Source organism: Cygnus atratus, chromosome 2 (genome assembly GCF_013377495.2).
Source record: "Cygnus atratus isolate AKBS03 ecotype Queensland, Australia chromosome 2, CAtr_DNAZoo_HiC_assembly, whole genome shotgun sequence".
NCBI lineage: Eukaryota > Metazoa > Chordata > Aves > Anseriformes > Anatidae > Cygnus > Cygnus atratus.
In genome coordinates this window covers 9,537,982-9,551,130 of record NC_066363.1, presented here as the reverse complement: position 1 = coordinate 9,551,130, position 13,149 = coordinate 9,537,982, and the positions used below count along the sequence as shown (strand labels likewise).

The 13,149-nt window shown below is 42.7% G+C and overlaps 1 protein-coding gene across 8 annotated transcripts in view; it reads right to left on the bottom strand.

The window, feature by feature from the left end:
• DNAJB6 (DnaJ heat shock protein family (Hsp40) member B6) overlaps positions 1-12,150 on the bottom strand; it is a 67,630-nt gene extending 55,480 nt beyond the window's left edge. For 3 of the 8 annotated variants that reach the window (XM_035564341.2, XM_035564333.2, XM_050708429.1), the window contains exons 1-3: positions 12,022-12,150; positions 2,248-2,356; positions 722-831 (exon numbers count right to left, since the gene is read on the bottom strand). In XM_035564341.2, the coding sequence (XP_035420234.1) occupies positions 722-831; positions 2,248-2,312 (175 nt within the window). In that variant the 5' untranslated portion in view covers positions 2,313-2,356; positions 12,022-12,150. Of the gene's footprint in view, positions 1-721; positions 832-2,247; positions 2,357-6,471; positions 6,639-8,246; positions 8,367-9,323; positions 9,466-9,592; positions 9,673-10,003; positions 10,078-11,653; positions 11,969-12,021 lie in introns of those variants that run through there. The other 5 variants (XM_035564346.2, XM_035564345.2, XM_035564334.2 and 2 more) reach the window with 5 other exon arrangements.
• Positions 12,151-13,149: the final 999 nt, after the last annotated feature.

The window sequence follows — 13,149 nt, the reverse complement described above, 5'->3', positions numbered from 1 at the left end:
CAACTGTTTTGTAACAATTCAAAATATACACGCTCTCCTCAGTATCACAGTAGACTGAATTTATGGAATTCACCCAAACACAAGCCAAGTTTTCAAGCAAGTATTAAAAAAATCTCAGGCTTTGTCAAAACTAGTTTACTATTAGAAGAACTAGAAACAGTAGATACTTCAGAGGTTGTCTAGCCTCTTTTGTAATGGTAGAACTCAAAACACAAGCTAAAAATCTTTTCACTTCCCCCACGATACGTCTCATTAAAACAACAGAATCTGTAAGACATTATTGGCATTACTAAATTAAATTCCCTAAAAAACAGTATCACACATCCGTACGCACCATAAACTTGAGGCATTTCACTTAACACTTCCCCCGTATTTACACTAACATTGGCTCGACCTCCTTAGGTATGGTGAATTCTCAGTAGTCACTGATACCTCTTCAGAAATTTATGCAGAGGGCCTAGCACACATGGGATTTTGGTTTCAAGAAGGAAATTGGCTTAGTTACTCATCTAGTGAGATCCTGAATTTTCAGTTTCAAAATTTCTGCTTATTCTGTCTTATCTGGAAGCTTCTGTTTCTTTGCAAAGAAAGTAGTTTAGTTAGATGATGAACCATGGTTAAAATAACCCTTTAAAACATCATGAGTTTTCTCCTCAGCATTTTTGGTCTCTCACCCAGTACCTAGAGACCTGCAGTTCAGGAGCCCTTTTAAAATACCTACCGTCTGACAAAACTTCATAGGCCTCAGCCACTTGTTTAAATTGCCGCTCTGCCTCTTCTTTGTTGTCCGGATTTTTGTCAGGGTGCCATTTTAATGCCAATTTACGGTACCTAAGTGGAAAGAAATTAGAGGTTATTTGAAATGAATATGATATACTGATACAGACAAAAATGTTTCAAACAAGATGCCGGGGACTAAAATATTTAGAATTTCCCCAATGCTTTGTATCTTGCATCTAGACTGGTTACAACAGATTTTGCAGGTAAACAAAGAATTGTCTACTCAGATTTGCTTTATATATACACACATACCTATACACACACACACACACAGAGTTCTTTAGCTATTTTGAGATTAATTATTCCTGTGTGTTTCTGAAGATATAGCAGGTGTGTCAAAACATCGCATAACATTTCTGCTCCATGCTTCTCCTTAGAAGCTCCGTACTACAATCAACTGTGGCAAGCATCGAGGGTACTCTGCTGATGGAGATGATAAAGCTCCAGGAGTACCCTGATACCAAACTGTGGCAGCATCTAACATCAGTGGCTTGACTGCTATACCTGTATACAGTCCCTATCCTCAAAAGAAGTATTTTAGGCAAAGTGTTCATAACCACTTAGAGGGACAAAACTAAACTTTGGCTTATGTTGATTTGGAGTGTTTTACATGGTCATAAAAGATTACAGTTCAAACAGTTTAGTTTGAACTGTTTTTACATAGACGTAGATGCAGGAATTTGCACAAGAACAAGGGAAAAAAAACACCTACCATGCACTAGCACAATTTGATAAATTTTAAACCCAAGCACCTAGGAGAAGGCAAGACAGAAACAACTTTTCTCTGTCACTTGAAACTGCAACTTACTAATGTCAGATGTTTCTGGTTTACTAAAAGTGCATACTACCAGAACATTTCTTTCCAACAGTTCCCTGAAAGGTAAACAGTATTTTTTTAAAATGTTACAAACACCAAACCTAAAACAATACAAAGACAGTAAGTCCAAACAAAGAACTGTATTTAGTTCCTTTCAGTATTCCCTAATTTAAAATGCTTTTTATATAGTAACAGATGTTCAGTCCATCAAAATCTAAGCACAGAAACCAGACTTCACATTAAGTACTAATACCAAACAACAACCAAAAAACAGTGTGCCAAGTATTTGTTAATAATTTAGAAAAAGCACCTCTGCAAAGGAGAAGAGGATTAGCTGCAGTTCAGCCACAGAAGGGGCTATCACTGTCTGTAAAGTATCAAGCTTAGAGATAAACTTGTACAGAAATGCATTTAACAGCAATCACAAACCAGTGAGACAGCATTTTCACTTCAGCAGTACCCAGGATTATTTCCCCAGTTTCATAAAAACAAGCGAATGCTTTTCTTCAGATCACTGCATGTTTCTCAGTTAGTAAAGGTATTACCTCAAATTACTACTCATCCAAGTATTGAAAACACAGTGAGGAACTGGAAACCATGTGATTATACTTGATCCGAAAACATCTCATGTATACCAAAGTGACACTTACGCTTTTTTAATATCTTCTGGTGAGGCATGCTTCTGCACTCCCAGGACTTCATAGTAATCCACCATGTTTCAGCAGCTGTCTTGTTCACAACAGATGGGTCTTTCAAATCCTGCAACAAGAAGAACTTGTAAATGAAGTTTGTACAGTCACACTACTTCATAAAAAAACAGGGAGGAATTTAGTATCTTCTACTACCCAACCCAACATAGTTGCTTGTTTTTAGAAATTCAAATGTTCCAAACACACACACGCTAATTTTAGGTTGACACCAACAGTCACTTTGATTCTAGTTTGGATTTATTTTATTTAATTTCACTGAAAGTGTAAAGAAATTTAAGTAAATGCAGGTCCTGAAATAAATGTGACTGGTAGTTTTAATCACAACATTAAGAAGAATTTGTATAGTATATCATCATTTTGATATACAAATTAATGACCTCTGAATGCAAAAGCCACCATGAATCATGTTCACAGAATCATCTAGGTTGGAAGAGACCTCCAAGATCACTTGGTCATCTCTGGCACCTATGCCACATCTTAAGCACACATGAGCACAAAGGGCCACATTCTTTCACATCCACTTTTCAGAATAGTGCTTCCACTTTGTTCCTGTCAAAAAAAAAAAGCAGCGTGCAGGTCTCAGAAATTTAAAATTCCTCGTATTATTTCCGATAAGCCTTTCCTGTACTCAGAACTTGACAGCATAATCACTTAAAAGCTACTAAATGCCATTTACTTCTTCTATGCTTGCCAATAGCAAGTACACACCCAGGCAACATCACTCAAACTAAGGTTAGCCAACGAAGTCCAGTAAGGGAGCACTTTGTGTGTCTCAGAATGAGAGAATAAAGTTTTCACAGGAGTCCTAAAAAACCTACAAGTTAAAAGAACGAACACTGGTCATAGTTTAAATAAAAGAATAAATAAAATAATAAATAAATAAATAAAAAATAAAATAAATAAAATAAAAAATAAAATTAAAAAAATAAAATAAAAAAATAAAAAATAAATAAATAAATAAAATAAATAAATAAAAGAATAAATTAAAAGTTTTTTTTTTGTCCATATCAGAGAATAGTTACAGGGAAGACAATAACCATTAATCCAGATTGCCACAAAGATTAAAGAACAGAAGCTTCCTAAAAACACAAAGAGCATTTCCTCTCTTCCTGCAATGGCCTCCTCTCAGTGCAACAAGTCTCTGTCCTGCCACAAATTGCAACCACCTTTCCATCTTACCTCCTCTGCTGGTTAGTTGCACGAACAAAGCAACAGTGACCTTCTCAATCACTTATTGACTCGTTGCATGTAAAGTCACCCAAATATACTCAGAGCATAACAATACAGCAATTATTCACATTTTCTTATCCATGCAACAGGAAAAAAAATAATTGAAACCAGTTTTTCTTCCCTCAAGTCACTCAGTTTTTCATTTCAGTCCAGGCAAAGCCTCATTTTCACATTCTTCCACGTAAGTGCTGAAAGAATCAAGCATGATACAGCCCACTAAAATATTCTGAAATTAATTCACTCTACTGATATTACATGCATCTTTCAACATCCTGGGCCACAAACATTAAAGGGAGACTTCCTTTTAAAATAAACTGGTACATCTTCAAAACGCATTGCTGTTGTAGCTTAAAGCCTCATTAAATTTAATTGGGGATGTGGTTACGCAGATATTTCCTCAACTGGCATAGCCAATTTAAGAGAGAGCCTGCCATCCTGCCACCCCCCTGCCCCACTACTTACAGAAACAAACGTCTAGGAGTAGCTACGTGCTTTTAGCAATGTAGTTAACCCTACAGTCCCACAAGCATTTAGAAATGCAGCAGGTAGGGAGACCTCTAATTGACTCTGCCCTTTGATGAAACAAACAGTAAGGGTATCGTTAATATTGTAAGCAACGCCAAGACGGGAAGTTGGAAGACATACATTAAAACGAACATCAAGAATGCCAATACCCACAGAGTAACAGCAGGCTCCAAAATGTAAACGTACGGGTTACCAAAAATATCCCAGAATATTTCCTATCAACTGGCCTAGCAAGATTTTTTGTTTCCCAAAAGAGTGATTAGAACAGGTAAGGACACGGCTAGCAGGGGTTAAGCATGTTATCAGCCCTGCAGCCGATGGTTATGGGTCACAGCACGCGCAGAACAGACCGGTTACAGAACAGAACCAGAAAAAAGAACCCAGGACGAGCCAAGCCCAGGCCTGGATGTCAGAGCCCCACCTACCACGAGGTACTAGCCTACAACCAGAGCGCTAACAGCGGGAAGCCACGTAAGAACACACACCACACTGCTAAGGGCATCTTCCATATTCTTTTTTTCCCCTCCCCTTACAGTCAAGACTTGTATTAGCACTCCTCTCAATTTTGCCAGGTATCTTAGAGATAAAGCACAAAACTCCATCGTCTAGCTGGAGTAAGCAAGGGGGAACAGACCCAACACATCAGTCTATATATAGACAGCAGGATCCTAAATAACAGAAGCCTAACGTTGGGACCAAATAGGAGCACTGAGGCAGCACGACTCATTCTCACTAGAGCACTTACTCTGGTGCAGAGTACTGCGACTCTAAAAAGCAGCCACCCTAAGAATGACAGAATTATTTGTTTCAAACAATAGTCTAGGGTTTGCTTATTCTTCTGTGGGTGTGGTATTGCTCGGATTTTACTTGTCACCAACGTGACACATGGAATTAAGACCAGCAGCTCTCTATAGAGAACGAACCGCCTGTATTCTCCTACTCTTACTCAACCATTCAGGCAACAGAAAGAGTCCGTCTACAAGTAATCATCACTTCTATCGGTTGTTACGATAAAGAATAAACCAAACTGCTACAATTTCAGGCATCATAAGAACATCATCTTGTTCCCAAGAGTTTTAACAACATTTACACAAAGAAAATTTATCTGAAGCTCCCCCTCTTCCTCCCCACTGTCCAGCTTAGGCAAAACATACAAAACCACAAAACAAATAGATAGCATCACCAGTTCAGTCCCTTAAATACCTGGATTTTTGCTCAGCATTCAGTAAGGAGGGGAAAAAAAAAATCACACATACTAAAAAAGACACCTGCATACAATGTTTCTAGGAAAAAATAAATAAAATATTCACTGTGGAAAACAACCTCCACAAACTTGCAACAAAACAGAAAACAGCTAAGATCAACAGCTTTAAGGGTAGCAGTGACATGCACAGTAAAGACACCCAGATGACTCCACGAAACAAACCAGACACCTTCCTGCAAAGCAGAAACCAAAAATACTCAACTGCCCTAACCAAAATGACACGAAGAAAATCCCTACCCCAGCCCGTCAAACGATTTGTCTCCAAACACACAAGGGAGGCTCATTAACGAGGCACTCGAGCCTTTTTCCCAAGCGGTGAGGAACCCAGCCCACATCAGCTAAGCTCCCTCCTCCAACCACAGAAAATCTTCAAGGCCTCGGAAGAAAAATCGAACAAACTCCAGATGAAAGAAACTGCTTCATGGCCTTGGTTTTTGTTTGCAAGAATCTATGGTTACTATGTTTATAGGATGCTATCAGCTATTCTCACTCCTCCTTTTGAGCCTGGACGATTCAAACAGCCAAACATTCACGTAAATTGCAAGTTTTCATATATTATAGACTTTGCAGTCCTCACAGGAGAAGTTAGCTCTGTTCTGGCTTACCAAGCAGGAGCCTTGAACGCTCATATTCTCACAGGACAACCAACAGGAGTACCTAGCAAGGCCTGAGACCTTCCTCTTAGGGTGAAGTCCAAAGCTAGACCAGCTTGAAGCTACCTTGAAACCCGTCTCGTAGTCTACCTTTACTGTGAAGTCCTCAGATTTACAGAAGACAGAGCTATAAACTTTTATAAGACCACATGACAGAGAAAAGAGAGAATTTATCAGATGCACAACCTCCTGGTATGGCAAAGCAGCAGCTCAAGCTAAATATGAAGAAGAGCAAGATAAATAAGTGTGAAGGTCTTAAATCAGTCAGGAGTGAATTAGGACACCAAGGGGGTGTGACCCGTGCTGTCAGCCTAGTCAGAAAGGTAGCTATTTCTGGCCACAAAGCAGTGGGGCCGCAAGGAGAGGCCCGAAAGATGCCCCAACAGCTCAAGCTCAGCCACCTGGGCAGAGGGAGATCCCAATCCCGTGATTCACGCAACTCACAGAAGTCAGCGACACCGCATACACAGCCTTCCAGTCCCTGCTACTTGCCTGCTTTCTCTGAACGCAGCTGAAGGATCACGCCCCGCTGGCGCCGCAGGAAGCCAGCCCTGCCCCAGCCCGGCTCTCACCAACCCAGCAGCCACCGCGCAACTGAGAGATGCCTCTGCTGTGTTCACAGGTGATGCACGCGCGTGAGGCTCTTGGAGAATTACACCCTGTGATTCAAAAAATACGGTTTTTCACATTCCAAGAGTTTTTATTAGAAAGCAGTAGGTCAGTCAGACCTGATGGGATTTTGTGCTCCTTCAGAGAATAAACAAGACTACTACGAGTAGTACTGATGCAGATCCAGGACCATAAAAAGAAAGGCATGCAACACGCACTCCCAAAGTTTTCTACTATTTCTTCATCTGATTTTTATGTAGCTAGGATACTTTTGCTATGCTTTTTATTACTTACAATCCAGGAAATTCAGAGACATACCTTAATATTTTCAGTCTTTAACAAACAAACCTCACATGGAATTCAGCCACTTGATTTGCTCACAGGCTACAGCTTTCAAGTGGGATCCCTGAATTGCACGGACTTGCCCACCGCGTCTCGCCAAGCAACTCTTGTAAAAGAAGAGTACAGAGAGGTCAACCCAAACGTCCTGTTTGCCACAGAAAACACTGCACCTCAACCCTTCAACAGAGAGCACCACACATACAACAACCAGATAAATTTTACCCAGTCCTACTCAACAACACAGAAAGCTATACCTGTCCTAAATGCTTGGCCCAATTCCTAATAAAATCAAAAAAGATCTTTGTCGGTTCCAGCAACAATGTCTGGATGTGCCAGATGGAACTCAACTGAGACCAGGAGCAGTCCCTGGGCCGTTGTGCTAGAGCTGTACAGGTACAAACATAAAAAAAACCCTGCACCCCACAAAATCTTTGTAAAATGAGATTTACAATCACTACTGAACCACAGGTTACCTTGATTCTGATGGCTGCAGTAATGCAAAGCAAGAAGATCTGTATGAAGTCTGTGGTTAATACAACTGATCTGACAAATGTAAGCATTAACAGAGTTTTCTTCCCAGTGTGGTACAAGACTAAGATACACAAAAATCCTCAGTATTTTTAACTTCCACTTACTCGAGCACAGGAAAGTTATCAAAAAGTTTAATTTCACAGGCTCCTGAAACACATTTCGCGAAAAATGTGAATTTACAATAATTAAAGTTAACAAAACGTACTTAAATAGCAATGTTTAAACTCATTACATTAATACTACCACAGCATCCCCAAGAGATGAATCTAATAAAAATCAGCATTCCAGAAGGCTGAGTTTATTCATCTCATGTTTACAGCAAACATCCTGTCCTGATGTTAGAGGGCAGAGTGGATTTGAGTACAGTGAGTATTGGAGCAGAGGATGCCATTCATACAAGAGAAAAGGCAGCCAGGCCCACTGCTTTACCTTGCAGTTCAGTTTCTTACCAAAAAAAAAAAAAAGGAAAAAGAAAGCAGAGCCACCTGTACAGGGCTCGCTCCCTCAAGGCGAGAAGTTAAACAACTCTGTCTGTTCTTCCCTCCCCAAGGAGGGCAAGATGCAGCTGGCGAGAACTACAGGGCTTTTGCGTTCACGTTACTGGCAGGTACACAGAAAGCCTGCACAGGGCAACGAGTAAGAAACCGTGAAAAAACACTGACCTACCAAAAATGGAAACGGAAGAAATCAAAAATGTTCATCTGTGAAAGAAACGTAAGCTAGCTAACCAAAACTGGGAAGGGAAGGAGATCGACGAAGGCTGCCCTCACGCTCCTGGCTGATACCTGCTGCTTCTCCGCCTGATCTGCCATCACACCTCCTGTCACCGTCACCGGGGGAATTACTCAGGAGCACTCCTTAAAGCAAAAGGGCATTGTTCCAGAGCACAACTCAGGCGTCCAAATCTGGAATCATGTAGTATAAATATTAGAACTCTGGCTCCTTCCTAAAACTAACCCTAAAAAGCTATTTTATATGAAACAAAAATACTCCTAACTCATTTTTTAAAGTGTCTGAGCAGTGTTTGATGAAGCTTTTAAAAACACTGAAAGCCTGATCTGGCAAAGATCGGGTCCAGAAAGTTTCAGCCAAAGAATCACATGCAACCAGATGATCCTTCAGGGAAAAGAAAATAGCTGAAAGTTTCTACACGCATCCCTAAAGTAGTTCTTTGAGTCATGGTAAATTCTACTTAAGTCAACCAGAGAAACAATTTTAAGTTAAACACCAATTTCTTTTTCAGAACGACAAAGACAGACTTTCATAGATTCAGATTTTAAAACAGAAAGCAATTTCAAAATCAAAAGAACTTTTTTACATGCAAGATTTAATAAAGGCTATTCTGCAACACATCTATGAATGGCTTCAGCCTGATTATTTGAACCGCAAAAGCCTTTAGTTTAAGGCTATCTACAGCTGAAAAGGCAAAGAAGTGTAGGGCCTATAGGCTGGTACAAGGCTAAACAAAATATTAAAATTAAACTGATATGCAGAAAAAGATTTTCTATCAAAATCAAGTCTAATTTCTTGGTAAGATTAGCCTGAATTTAAAATTTCACAGTAACAGGAGTTCCATGTAATTAATATATCCAATTTAAATTATTAAAAATTCAAAAATTAAAAATATTAAACGTAAGTTTGACATACAGGAAAATATGTGCTATTAAAAACAAGCCTTTTCTTTTTTAAAAGACGAGCCAAAATTTCAAAATTCATAGTAAATACAGACTTCCATACGATTAATAAGCCTAATTTAAATTTAAAAAAAAATCTATGGTGCAGAAAAACCGTAGGAACAATTTGAATTCGTAAGTGTTAAGTTTATAAGAGTTCAAAACCGAGACACCAAAAAAAGAACTGACCTATTTAAAACCGAATTTGTCAATGAAGAAATAGCCTGGAAAGCCACCAAAAAAGAGCCTTTGTTTTGGATATTCCTCTGTCCAACCTGAGGACTGGGCCTTCCCCAGTATCAGCGGGATTTCAGTACTTGTTCAGAAGACACTGAAAACAAAAATGAAACCCGCGACTAACTTCAGGAATGAAATACATACACGCAATTTCTCCCCTACCCAGTGAAACAGAAGCAGAACACTGCTTTCCTTAAGTCTAAACTTCAGAGAAATCTGACCTCCGTTCAAATGCAGTGTTTCTTTCAAACGCCAGCAGAACTTCAGCCTCCCAATATCATCAACTACAGTGGTTTCAACATAAACCTACGTTAAAATAGACAATCTTATGTAAGATGCAAGAATTTTTGACAAAGGTAAGTAACTTCTCCCTAATCCTTCCACTCCATTAGTGGATCAAGTAACATAGTAGTTACAGGTAGAACTGGTGACCATGTTTTCAGGACACAGCTGACCAGGCTCTCCATAAATGCTATCAGAGAAACGGAGCAATTCCTATATGAAGAGCAACTATAAGAATATTAAACCCAACTCAGCCACTGCCAAAAATGAAGGGAAGCCGTTCAATTCAGAACAGCGCCACTTCGAAGGCGAGGAGCAGAGCACTGACGTGACCGAGCCGCAGCACCCACCTCCTCCAGCAGCAGCACAACGCACGGGCGGCTGCACCCAACGCGGTGTGACATTTCGGTCGATGCCAGGCTCCAACTTCAGTGCCTCTGGACCCGCAGGCAGACACAGTCACCCTCCCCCAGCACAACCCCACCTCCAGCGTGCCAAACACGGACAGAGCAGTCCCGAAAGTTTTACAGGGAACAAAACCCAACGCTATTTCTTTCCTCAGTACAGCCCAAACGCTATTAGGAACTTCCTTCATATTGAAATGAGGATTTAAGTTATTTCCTAATTCCCCGCCAGCTAAAAGTTGCGTGCTTCACAGAAGTGGAGCCTTACAAGCTTTCTCACAAGGCGCAGCCAAGTTTTATTAGCAAACCATGTAAATCTAGGAAATACAGAAGAAAACAGCAGATAAAGAGCTGTTTTGGTAAGAATGTGTGTGGTATAGCTGGAAAGCACGAGTGAAGACAACCAATCTGCAGAGAACATGGAGAACTGCACACTTTCCTAATACAGAAAGTATTATTAGCTTTGCAGTTTAAATAGTATTACCAGTAGAAGCAGCAATTTAAATTTCTACTCCAACATCTAATAATAAAATTTAGTCCTAAATTCACCTGCATTGCCAACAGTCTCTTACTGTCCACTGAAAACACAGCATGAGAGCCAAGAGTGGGAACCCAAGCTGGACCAGCACCAGGCACTAGGTAGCACCTGGGCTGTTTAAAAAAAACAAAAACGCTAAGAAGTACTGAGAGACAAGATTTGTAAATACGTTTTCTCACTCGTTCAAACAAATCTCCTTTGACAGCATAATCCAGCACACGAAATGGTAACCACCAGGCTCTTGATCATCAGCTGAACATAAAACCCTTCCTAACTAGAGCACAAGGCTCTCCGAAGGGTAAACAAAAATTAAGGCCAGCCAGCAGCTGTAACTGCAACTTCAGAGGGCCACTGAGGCTTCGCCTGGTATGAACAGCTGGACTGAAACCACGTCAACACCTTGTTCCCAGCACTTTTTGACTCCTGACATCAGAAAAATACTCAGGGCCTGACCACCGCCGATACAAGATTATCAGCTTTACCACTTACCCACTATTATAAATTTAATTTTAGTGATGTTATCTCGCTCATGTTGGAACCAAACAAGTCCAATCTATCCTCAACGAAATTCAAAAGAAAATTGCCCAATATTTTGGAGAATCTTTTCTAATGTCTTCTACCGACCCAAATATGCAGCACAGGTTTTCAGCAGCCCCTAAGAGCTCTGATAAACTGTAACAACAGATAAAATCTTGCTGCAAACAGAAATAGTCACTGGCCATCAGTAACTTCACACCTCGCTGCCCTGCCAGAAGACCAGCAAACGCTGACAAAAACTACTTTAACTTTCAGGGAGTTTTCAGCTCACTTTAGAACTTAGCAACACCCAGCTCCAAAACACTGCTGCCCTCACCCACAACAAAACTTAGCCACAACCCTACTCTGAGTTACTAAAACCAAAATGAAACTCAACTTCTACTGAAAAAAAAAAAGAATGGAAAAAAGAGCAAATTTAATAAAGGCAAATATAAGTATGCCAAAAACCGCTCCGTGAGGGGCTTTAAACGACAGGACTGCTCAGCGCGCCCAAGCCACGTGCGAACAGCGGCTCCCCTCACCTTTCTGTACCCGAAACCACCACCGGCACCAACACAACGGCGGATTTCTTCCCCCGCCGCCACCGAGGAGGCAAAGCCGAGCCGGGATCGCGCCGCCCGGCGACCTCAACCCGTGCCGAGCTCCGGGACGAGGCCGGGGCAGCCCCTGCTGCCGGGGCACGGCCGCGGAGCTCCCCCCGGCGCTCAGTGACCTCCCGGGAGCCGCTCGGGAGGAAGCGTCGAGACCGGCGACCCCGCGGCTCGGCCCCCGCTAGCGCCGCGCTGCTGCTAAGAGCCGCGGGCGGGCCCAGGCAGCGGCTCCCGGTGCCGTTCAGCTCCCCGGCTCCCCAGGCAGGCCGCCCCGCCGCGGCCCGGCCCCCGCGACTCACCGGGCCCGAGGCCTCCTCGCAGCGCGGCCGCGACCTCCCCCGCCGGCAGCCCGCGACGGCGGCTGCTCGCCTCAGCCGCAAACACAGGAAGTGGCGTCACGCCGCGCCGTCACTTCCGCCCCCGAGCCCGTTTCCGGAAGTTTCTCGAACAGCGCCGCCAGCTCTCGCGGGACGGCCCGCGGGGGGGGGGGCGCGCGCGCGCTCAGCGCGGGCTCAGCCCGCCCCCTGCCGGCCGGCGGCGGCGCGGCGGGGAGGGGGCGTGGTCTCGGCCTGGGGGCGTGGCCCTCTGAGGGGGCGTGGCCTCTGAGGGGCGGGGGCTCTGAGGGGGGTGCGGGAGGGGGCGCGGGCGGCTTCTAACGGTCGCAAGGGTCGCGCCCCTCCGCCCCCTCCCCTCACGACGGGCGGGCGGGGTCCCTCCGTTCGCCTGAGGAGAAAAAACAAATAAATAAGTAAATAAATAAACAAAATGAATCAATAAACCAATAACCAGTTTTCCAGGTGTGCTTCTGGGACAAAACGAGGTGAAAACCAGTCGTTTTACCAACACTCTTTGGAAGAACAAACTCAGACATTGAGGTGCTGAATTAAAGCCTTTTTTCCCCTCACGCACCTTCTTATAAACTCAAAAATCATTGCCCTCGTGCCATCAGTTCTTTTAGGGCCAGCTTTGTCATTTTGTGCCTGGTCACGTTCCTTTGTGGGCCGTGTGGATCATCCTTCAGCGGGTGGTTTGCTGGTGTCGTGGCTGAGAGCAATGCAGCCAGATTATTCTCCTCTTTTTTTAAAAAATAGACTTTATCTGGGCTTTAAATTGCTGTAATTTTCTTGGCCCTTACGTAAAAAGCTGGAGGAGGCATTGATTTAGAGATCACCAAGGAGAAATTAAAGAGTTTCCAAACCAAAAACGTGTGCTCCCAAATGAAAGTCGATCGGAAGGCTGCTCGTGAATTTGGGGTGTCTGTGTGGGAGTGGGGTGAGTTCAAAAAGAAAAAAGCAAAGTTTGAAGTAAGACAGAGGAAAGCTACATCAACTGAGCAAGGCTCAGGACAGCCCTGAGCAAATTACAGGCTTGGTGCTCTGGGGTAAATGCTGCCTTCGAAAGAAATTCCGTTCCGTGAGATTTGGTGC